Here is a 10,993-nt window from a genome sequence, read left to right on the forward strand (position 1 = left end):
TCTTAAGAAATGTACCGCCAGTGGTTTCCTTCATTGCACTCTACTTTAAGCAATTAAGCAAGTAGAAGGGGGAAACCCCACGGGGCACTAAGCAAAGGGGCGTCCTCGCCGCCTGCCCTGGGTAATTCAGTTTGAATTAGCAGACACCTTTGCACAAATCATTTTAATTACAATTTATAATATCTAGAACAGTGGTCATTTCGTATGACCGCTGGGCTTTCTAGTTTGATATATCTCAGGTAAAGCCTGGGAATCTTCAAAGACTTCAGCTGACTTTCATGCAGATGATCCTTGAATCACATTTTAAAAAGCATTATTCTAATGAGTACACTTTAAAATAACATTTTAATCAACTCTGTCTTAAGATAAAAAAATAAAATACACCTTCATTAAATAAAATGCCTAATATAACAACACAATGTGTCAGACAAAATTCTGTTCATTTGATTTTAAGCCCCCTCTAAACCTGCAAATCACTTTGAATCTCTTTCAGCACTTAGCAAATTCTGCCTTTTATTATAGTTATTTCTGCATTGGTCTTATGCCCCACCACTAGATTAAATATCTTAAGAAGCCAGAGACTTGACCTTATTGCTTATATATTCTTCTTGCATATAGGCACAAGATCACTAAACATTTAATTAGCTGACATTTGTTATACCAAGAACAAGAGGTTGTCAGATGTGACTTTACAGAGAGTTTTACCCCACCAACAGTTCTCCCCTAGCTTATAAACAATACTTTACATGAAACATTTATTTCAATGGTTGTCTTGCTGTTATAAAAAAATATATAGTGGCCTGACCTGTGGTGGCGCAGTAGATAAAGCGTCGACCTGGAAATGCTGAGGTCGCCGGTTCGAAACCCTGGGCTTGCCTGGTCAAGGTACATATGGGAGTTGATGCTTCCTGCTCCTCCCCCCTTCTCTATTTCCTCTCTATCTCTTCCCCCCCCTCTTTTCTAAAATGAATTAAAAAAAATTAAAAATATATATATATAGTATATAGACCTTTAGTTAAAAATGGCAACTGCTGATATTTAGGAATATACCATATAGTATAAAAAACTGTATGCCCTGCACCTTGCTAAGTGTACCTTGTACTTAGTACATATTTAATAAATGTTTACTGAATAAATAAAAATGTGAGGTACTTCTTTCCCAGATTCTGGGACAAGAATAGGTATAGCAATAATAGTGCTAAAGTAGCAAGTAATTTTTCCTGGCCATACCTGTAACCACAGTAAAATATTTTCTCAAGCATTTTTAGACAAGAACTTGTTTACCTAGTATATTTTCAAGTGAGTCACATGTATCTGAGAAAAAGAGGTTAGCTACAAAGAGAAGTGAGATTTACTGTACCTCATCTAAAATTCCAAAGAAATTATAGTTTCTTTTAGGCCCTGGATTTGGGGTTGCATCCAAAGAGATGAAAGAATAGTTGCCAAAGGGAGTACTGTGGACATAATGGAAAGAGCCGTCCCTACGTACAGCAGAATATTTCCTAAAAAATACAAGACAGAAAAGTTTCAGTGCAATCATAAAAAGACAGAATAAGTTTACATACCTTCCCTAATATCACACTATATTGTGCCTCCTTTGAAAAGGATATTTTCTGATCTGACAGAGAAATACACAGAACTAGATTCACAATGGATAAACTGTAAAAGAAATTTTAAAGATTTTCTCTCCAATTGTCTCCGAAGACAACCAAAACACAAAATCGTCAAGTAAAGCAGTTTTAAGCAATCAACTAAACCAGTGGTTCTCAACCTGTGGGTCGCGGCCCCAGCGGGGTCCCCTAAAGCCATCGGAAAATACATAATGCATATCAGGTATTTATATTCCGAATCATAACTGTAGCAAAATTACAGTTATGAAGTAGCCACCAAAATTATTTTTTGGTTTGGGGTCACAGCAACATGAGGAACTGTATTGCAGGGTCACGGCATTAGAAAGGTTGAGAACCACTGAACTAAACATTTTAAAAAAGAGCAGTCAGAATCCAGTGAAATGGTACTTACTAATCATTAAAAAAATTTAGTGAGGTTCTACTAAGTGCCTACTAAAATTCTTGGTGTAGTGAGATACAAAAGGTGTTTACTTCTTGAAACAGGACTACACAGGTTTACCTCACCATAAAACCTTGTAAAGAAGTCATCAAACCAGAAGAAAAATGATAGTCTAGGTATGGGTCACTAAATCTCATACCTATTTTTCAGTTGAATACCAATGTATTTTTCAGTTGCTAAAAATACATTGATAACAAACACAGGGTCCACATCTAATATTGAAAGTCCTCACCACCTTAAGTGTCAATAGTGCAAGTGTCCATAAAGTAGGAGAGTGAAGAGTAGGAAAGAGTAGGAAGAAAGGATGGGTAAAAAAGTACCTAGAAGAAGCACTGGTTAAGAACTTGTTAAATAAACGCAAAGAAAAGTATAGATTACATTGGGGGATTCCTGTACTATTCACATATCAGAACATTATAAAAAAATACCTAAGTGTCTTATATGAGCTACATTTAAGTCACAATAGTCATCAAATATATTATAAAATAAGTATATTACCACAGATATTATAATTAATAGCCAATTCTATTGCCTCTCTTCTTGGTATTTTTAAATTTTCTATTTCAGGGATTTTCCTTCATTAAAATTTTTACTTATATTTTTCCTATTTGTTTTCAGAGTTATTCTTCAATTTTATAATCTCATATGTTGTTTGCACTCCTATATATCTGACACATTAAAGTCCAACTATGTAAAAAATAAATCCAACTATTTAAAGGTAGAAGTTAAAATATGATAGTTAACATTTTTTGAATTCTGGATTTTGGCACTCTCTGGGATATTCTTAAGCTTAAGATTTAACTTTAAAATTTTTTTCTTCAGGTTAATATTTCTGTAATATCTGTATCTCTAGCAAAAGATAGTTATTAAATCAGATAAGGCCCTGGCCGGTTAGCTCAGCGGTAGAGCGTCGGCCTGGCGTGCAGAAGTCCCGGGTTCGATTCCCGGCCAGGGCACACAGGAGAAGCGCCCATCTGCTTCTCCACCCTTCCCCCTCTCCTTCCACTCTGTCTCTCTCTTCCCCTCCCGCAGCCAAGGCTCCATTGGAGCAAAGATGGCCCGGGCGCTGGGGATGGCTCCTTGGCCTCTGCCCCAGGTGCTGGGGTGGCTCTGGTCGTGGCAGGGAGACGCCCCGGAGGGGCAGAGTGTCGCCCCCTGGTGGGCGGAGCGTTGCCCCTGGTGGGCGTGCCGGGTGGATCCCGGTCGGGCGCATGCAGGAGTCTGTCTGGCTGTCTCTCCCCGTTTCCAGCTTCAGAAAAATACAAAAAAAATAAAATAAATAAATAAAAAATAAAAAGAAGTAAAAGATTTTCATCTGTCCTTTTGTTACACTAAAAGGATCACCTCCTCTTCCAAGTTGGTGATTCTAATGATATGTCAACCAATTCTTTTTGACCTATCATCCTCAAATTGATGTCACCATTCCCTTAATCAGGAAATCTGTTCAGAAAGGTTTGTGTCCCATTCTTGGTATCTATATAACTCCATTGTCTCCTTCTTTCTTTTTATCTCTATCTTTTTGCTGTTCTCATTGTTGCTGTATGATTGTTTATAAAATACTACTTTCATTGTTACTTGTCTCCTTAGAAACCTATACTGGGCCCTGGCCAGTTGGCTCATCAGTAGAACATCGACCAGCATATGGAAGCCCCAGGTTCAATTCCTGGTCAGGGCACACAGGAGAAGCACTCATCTGCTTCTCCATCCTTCCCCCTCTCCTTCTTCTCTATCTCTCTCTTCCCCTCCCACAGCCAAGGCTCCATTGCAGCAAATTTGGCCTGGGCGCTGAGGACAGCTCCATGGCCTCCACCTCAGGTGCTAAAATGGCTCTGGTCAAAACGGAGCAACGCCCCAGATGGGCAGAGCATCCTCCCCTGGTGGGCATGCGGGTGGATCCCCATTGGGCGTATGCGGGAGTCTAACTGCCTCCCTGCTTCTAACTTTTGGGAAAAAATAAAAAAAAGAAACCTAACTGGATTATGCACTATTACTCATCCATCTAAATCTCTATGCTTCTCACTTATGCCCTCCATATATTGGCCCCAAGCTACCAATGTCAGATTAGTCCTCATTATGAGCCTGTATTTTGGTGATAACCAGTTTCCTTACTGCCCCCAAAACTTCATTCTAGCTTTCAAAGTTCTGGGGTTTTGTTGTTGTTTTTACCTAAAATATACCCCTCATAGAGTCTTTCTTTTCCAAATGCTACCTATTTTTTAAGACTGGATGCAATGTCCACTTCTTTTATAGAGTCTTCTCTAATTTGCAACTAGTAGATAAATAAGTTCTGAAGACCTGATGCACCGCATAGTAATTACAGTCAACAGTACTGTAGCCTGACCAGGCAGTGGCACAGTGGATAGACTGTTGGCCTGGGATGCTGAGGATCCAGGTTTGAAACCCCGAGGTCACTAGCTTGAATCTAATGTAGCTAGCTTAAGCAAGAGGTCACTGGCTCAGCTGGAGCCCCTCCCCTTCAGGCACGTAAGAGAAGCAATCAATAAACAACCAAAGCGCCGCAGCAACCAGTTGACGCTTCTCATCTTTCTCCTTTCCTGTCTGTCTGTCCCTGTCTGTCTCTCTGTATCTCTCTCTTAAAAATAAAATACTGTATTATAACTTCAAAGACAAAAAGAAACTAGATCTTAATTCCTTTCACCACAAAAAGGAAGTGATAATTATGTGACATGATAGAGGTATTAGCTACAGTGGTAATCATATTGCAATATAAACATGTAGCACATGAACATTCTGTACACCTTAAACTTACACAATGCTATATATCAATTATATCCAATTACTAAAATTATTTTAAATTAAAAATAAAGTCTTTTCTCTGTCTACCCAAAGCTGACCTCTGCCTTTTCTGATTTCTCAGTGATTAGCATGTATAATAAATAATCTAGCATTTCATCAGCCATTCCTCCATGTTTTTTCTAATTATTTCCAAAACAATTTTTATCCCCCTTACCTTGACAAACTTCCTTGAAAGCAGAGGCTATATTTTTAAATATTAAATCCTTTTTCTCTCATGCTATCTAACCATGGGCTCTTAAGAAATATTTGCTACTTGACCGCAGTGCAGAAATACCATAAAATTACAACCAAAAGAAGAATTTCAACAAATTAGAGAATTGGTTTTCTAACTCAAAGTTCCTTTCACATTCACAGTCTTTTCCTATTCATGGAACATAAAAAAAAATTAATATTTGTATGACAGACTGGAATGAAAGGACAAAGCAGCTAGCAGTGACCAACTGGGCTCTTCAGCCACCCCAGAGGCTAAGAGAATAAGTATCTCAGCATTCCTAAAATCTACAGTACTCTAGTTGACAAGGTGTTATCTAAATGACTTCTGCTACTTATCAATGGGAGAAAAAATAAAGTTTGGTGAAATATTAAAAGTATCATTAGCCAACAAAAAGCATGAAAGTATACAAAAATATGAAATAAAAATAATTAAAAGAAAAAGTCCAAAAACAAAAATAAAAACTGAATTTCTCACACACACTTGAAAAAAGCCTACTTTTCTAAATTACCAGAATTTCTGTAACATAAATTTTATCTGCTAAGAAATGTTTCACCCATTCATTGACTCTACCCTTGTCACACACCATGGTCTGTCTTCTGTTCATTACAGTACCTGTAATAATTCTCAACACTCTCCAGACTTGGAATGTTGAATGCATCTAATTAAAAAGAAAAAAACAAACATCATATATATTAACAAGAAAAATTCAAACATTAATGACTGAAGTGACATTTCTTTCAATAATACTTTATTATTATTATTTTTGTGACAGAAACACAAAAAAAAATCACTTTAGTGTAACAAAAAGACCCCTTGCTCAAGTCAGTGACCTTGGGCTCAAGCTGGTGAGCCTTGCTCAAACAAGATGAGCTCACGCTCAAGCTGGTGACCTCGGGGTTTTGAACCTGGGTCCTCCACATCTCAGTCCAATGCTCTACCCACTGCGCCATAGCCTGGTCAGGCTCAATAACACTTTAAATGGCAGAATGCCAATGAATTAGATTGATAATTTTTAAAATTTATTATTATTATTTTTTGTGATAGAGACAGAGAGAGGGACAGATAGGGACAGACAGGAAGGGAGAAAGATGAGAAGCATCAATTCTTCGTACGGCTCTTTAGTTGTTCATTGATTGCTTTCTCATACGTCCCTTAACCAGGGGGCTATATAGCACAGTAAGTGACCCCTTGCTCAAACCAGCAACACTAGGCTCAAGCCAGTGACCTTGGATTCAAGCTTGTGAGCCCATGATCAAGCCAGATGAGCTCGCACTCAAGCCGGGGACCTCAAGGTTTCGAACCTGGGTCCTCTTTGTCCCAGTCCACTGCACCACTGCCTGGTCAGGCGATAACTTTTAAAATTTGAAGATAGAATTTAGATTATCTGAAAACTTACTTAAGGCACCTCGTACACTGGAGAATAATAAATACTTTGATTTATATACTGTTTAGAATATACATCAATTTGAAGTTACAAAATTAGACAGTTGTTGCTGCTGTTTCAGTTACGCCATTCCAGAAGCCAGCGAAGACTGGATTCATGCCTGATACATAGATCCATGCCAAGTACCTCTAAACAGGAGATTACTTTGAATACAGCACCAAGACCCCTCTCTTCTTAAATCTTAAAGAAAATTCAGTAAGAAAGGAATTATATAATGATAAGGGTTAAGATTCACTTATCTGGAAATACAGTGATTTCATAGAGCTTGACTGGCTGCAATAGCTAAAATTGTTTGATTTAACAAGAATCCACTACATTTCTAATAACCTTAGAAATTAAGCTGTAAGTCCAATTTAGGTCAACAGAAATATTAATGTAGCCTGACCTGTGGTGGCACAGTGGTTGGGGTGATGACCTGGAATGCTGAGGTTGCTGGTTCAGGGCCCTGGGGCTTGCCAGGTTGAGGCATGTATGAGGGGCAACTGCTGTAGGTTGATGCTTCCCCTATCTCCCTCCTCCCCCGCCTTTCTCTATCTTCTCTCTAAAATCAATGAATAAAATCTTTAACAAAAATTAATGTATATGTAATCCTGTTGCTAAGAGAAAAACTGTTACAGTTAAATTTTAGTAAAAATTAGTTTCTGTTATCTTAGCACAATGTGCAAGTGTATATACCCATACCATAAGCATTTAGGCCTATGCAAGCCCAATTAGATTATTATTAACTGCAAAGGACTATCTAAATTATTTAAACACAAGATTCTGTTATTTCTTACTTGAAATAAGTCAGTACCTTAGCTTGGAAAACTTTCTAAAAAATGCACACATTTGTAATTTACTGCAAAATAATTTGACCTGTACCACTAATTAGGATCAGGACAAAAGGGAAATATAGCAGAGAAAGTTGTTAAGCCAGATATCCTATTTTCAATTTATACTTACTAGTTGTTCTATAGGAGGATATATTTTTTTTCCTGAAGTGAGAAGCGGGGGTGGGCGGGGGGGGGGGGTTGTCAGACAGACATAGACTCCCACATGCGCCCCACCGGGATCCACCCGGTATGCCCACTGGGGGCAATGCTCGGCCCCTCTGGGGCGTTGCTCCACTGCAATTGGAGCCATTCTAGTGCCTGAGGTGGAGGCCATGGAGCCATCCTCAGCACCTGGGCCGACTTTGCTCCAATGGAGCCTTGGCTGTGGGAGGGGAAGAGAGAGAGAGAGAGAGAGAAAGGAGAGGAGGAAGGGTGGAGAAGCAGATGGGCACTTCTTCTATGTGCCCTGTCTGGGAATTGAACTCAGGACTTCCACATGCTGGGCTGATACCACTGCTGAGCCAACCAGCCAGGGCCTATGAGGGCATTTTGATCAAACCAACACCTGTGTATTTCACCAGATAGATTTATCTGTTTAAAATGGTAGGTTTTACAGTTCTATGGGCTTTAAAAAGTACAGTCATAAATATATCACCACAGTCAACATATAGAATAGTTACCCCCCAAAATTCTCCCATGATACCTCTTTATAGTCAACCTCTCTCCCCATCCCTCACCCTGACAACTGCAATCTGTTATCTATCTATAGTTTTGCCTTTTCTTGAATGCCATATAATTGGAATCATATAATATATAGACTGATTGGGTTTGGCTTCTTTCAACTAGAAATGTGTATTTTTTTAACAGTCACCTGCATGGGTTTTGCTAGAGGCTCTTCTTCTGTGTAAAAAAGAAAGGACTATACTAATTTTCCCCTTAAAGGCCAACGGTGACATCTGAAGTTTTAAAATCACATATTTTGGTTATATTTCAGAGCTGTGGCCTTCAGTATCTATAAACCTATGTTACAATGTCCCATTTTATAATTTCACAATATAAATTGGAGAATCTAGGCTCCTGGAGGAAATAAAAATAGTCTTAATTATATGTGGGTCTTGACTCTTACCATGATTTCCTTTCACATCAAGCCACTTGGTTTTCTCCATGACCTTTGTCTTCTTCAGAATACCATAGTAAGTTTGCCACTCTACCTCCTGCTGCCTGGATCCCAACATGTCCTTTGTTTTGGCATCTGTCAGATCTCCTACAGATTAACATAAGAACTGAATCACAATGCAAAATAAACCAGAGGAGGTCCAATTTATTTTTAATGCACATTCAAGGAACAGATACTTAAAGTATGCAGCAATGTGTAAGCATAGCCACTTATGAGTCCATTTATGTCCAAAACAAGCCATCTAGATTTTTCTCAGCAAGGGATTTGTTTTTTTTTGTAGGTTAGCAAATGCCTATTTAACCTCCTATATTAGAAATGGGTCGCCAAAATATATTTTTAAATAAAGGATGAGAGTCTAATGAAAACAATAATGCTCACAAAAATTAGGGGATATTTTATAGCTTCATGTTCATTTTGAAATATCCCTTAATTTTTGTGAGCAGTGTGTCAGAAATTTCAACAGTCTGGATTGGTGCCTAATCTCTATGGCAACCAATATAATCTGACCAAGTATAACTTTTACAGCACGAAGCAACCTGGAAGGTGTAGCTTGGACAATGCAATATCAAACTTTCTAGAAAACTAGACAGGCACTTGATATCGAGGTTTTCCATTAAATGAGGACTGCTACTCCATCATACCAGTAGAGGTGTTCCAATAAGGTGGTGGGATAAAACCCCTAATAGACAAGACAGATGCTCTTTTAGCTTATTCTTCTCCAGCAGTTTGGGAGCAAGCAGTTAGGGGGTTGAAGTTACAGAAGTACCAAGAGATGAAAAAAAGTGTCCTGATTTATTCAAGCCTCAAACAACTGACAATATAAGATTAACTACCTCTGTAAAGAACATGGAAAAGTTTGTTTTATTTTTTTTTTTTAAAAGATAACTTTTGATTTGTGGTTAAAGGGCTTTCCCTACTTGTCTCGCAAATTTAGGACTGCAACAACAAAAACAGATACAAATTCAGCAGACATTGAAATGAGAACACTGAGTCCTGTTCCTACCGCTTTAATAAAAATATAACCTTGCTATGACAGATCTTTTAGCCTGGAACTCAGTTATCACAGAATTATAATGTGTTACCTCCTCCACAGGAGGAGGGGCCACCTGGGGCTGTGGAATAAGTGTTTCCCATGTCCCCCAAATTGAAAAGCTGCAGCCCTGGCTAGCATTCTACGTTCCGGGCCACAAAACACGACAGCACGTAAATCCTCCCTACCTGTTGCTAGGACGAGAGCTGGTTGAACGATGTCAATAGTTTCAGAACAAAACTTCTCTAAATCTACAGCTCTTCCTGGATCGTGAAACCGGCTGAGGTGAATGTCGGATATCTACCGAAAGCAGGTATTAAACAGAGATCCCTGAGTGAGGAAGAGGTAGCACGGACAGAGCGACCCACCAGCTCTCTTGGAGGTTAGGAAAAGGCGAAGATGCAGTGCATCAAGGACCCACCCAGGGGATGGACCGAGGCCCCCCCCCCCCGGAGTTTGGGACCCAAACAGTCACGGGTCGTGCCCCCGAAGAAACTGCCGGCGTCTCACCAAGTCGTGTCAGCTCAGCACCCACCCCCCCGCCAGACTCCTTCTGCGTCACCTGCAGACCCCAGAAGACATTGCCGGGTCCAGGGCCAGGCGTAGCGTGCCATCTCCGGGGAACGCGGGGCTGGGGCAGCGGCGAGGTCTGGCCGGCCAGGCCGTAGTGTTCCAGGAGTACGGCTGCCAGCGCCGCGGCCGCCAGGCCCGCGACCACCCTGAACACCAGCACTGCGGCCATACAGCCCGCCCGGGCGCAGCTCCTGTTCGCCCGGGGTAGGTACCGCGCAGCGCCCGCAGGAGCTGCGTCTCTGCACTTCCGGTCGCGGAGCCTACCGCGCCGCTCCGGACCGCGGGTCCGGCACCTGCGCCTTCCGGGGCACCTGCCCCTCGCGGCCGCCAGCAGCTCTGGGGTCGGTTTGCTTAAGCAGTGAGGGTGGCGGAAAGCAAACCGAGACACCCAACGCCAATCACGGTTGTCGAGAGTGGCAGGGAAGGAGCCGGTTCCGGGAGGCGGAAGCCTTAGTCATTCTTGACCTCTGTGAGTCGGTTTCCTAACCAGTAAAACGGCGTTAATAATACCTCCCACACATACTTCACAGGGTTGTTGTAAGAATCAAAGTATGCACGAGGACGCTTTTTAAATTGCAATACAATGTGACAATTGGCTTACTCTGGACCCTTCTAATTATTAACAACGTACTTCCATAGTTGTTTTTTGGTAGATGTAATAGGGATACTTTGTGAAAGTCATTCTTTCCTAAACCTGATTTCATATACTCTTGGTTACATAATATCTCAAAACGGTGTATACCGTTCATTTAATACATTTTAAATATTTCTTATGGGCCAGGCACAAAAGAAGAATTAGATTCGCGCTTAGGAAAAGAGTGAAGAAATAAAGCAGGATTGCTATGGTCAAGCTGCT

At 40.5% G+C, this 10,993-nt stretch overlaps 1 protein-coding gene across 3 annotated transcripts in view; it reads right to left on the reverse strand.

Moving 5' to 3' along the window:
- TMEM62 (transmembrane protein 62) overlaps positions 1-10,555 on the reverse strand; it is a 56,033-nt gene extending 45,478 nt beyond the window's left edge. The window contains exons 1-5 of one of the 3 annotated variants that reach the window (XM_066276890.1): positions 10,127-10,555; positions 9,753-9,864; positions 8,484-8,621; positions 5,714-5,759; positions 1,361-1,502 (exon numbers count right to left, since the gene is read on the reverse strand). In XM_066276890.1, the coding sequence (XP_066132987.1) occupies positions 1,361-1,502; positions 5,714-5,759; positions 8,484-8,621; positions 9,753-9,864; positions 10,127-10,306 (618 nt within the window). In that variant the 5' untranslated portion in view covers positions 10,307-10,555. The remainder of the gene's footprint in view (positions 1-1,360; positions 1,503-5,713; positions 5,760-8,483; positions 8,622-9,752; positions 9,865-10,126) is intronic. The other 2 variants (XM_066276889.1, XM_066276891.1) reach the window with 2 other exon arrangements.
- Positions 10,556-10,993: the final 438 nt, after the last annotated feature.

The sequence above is a fragment of the Saccopteryx bilineata genome, chromosome 4 (genome assembly GCF_036850765.1).
Source record: "Saccopteryx bilineata isolate mSacBil1 chromosome 4, mSacBil1_pri_phased_curated, whole genome shotgun sequence".
In the NCBI taxonomy this organism is placed as follows: domain Eukaryota; kingdom Metazoa; phylum Chordata; class Mammalia; order Chiroptera; family Emballonuridae; genus Saccopteryx; species Saccopteryx bilineata.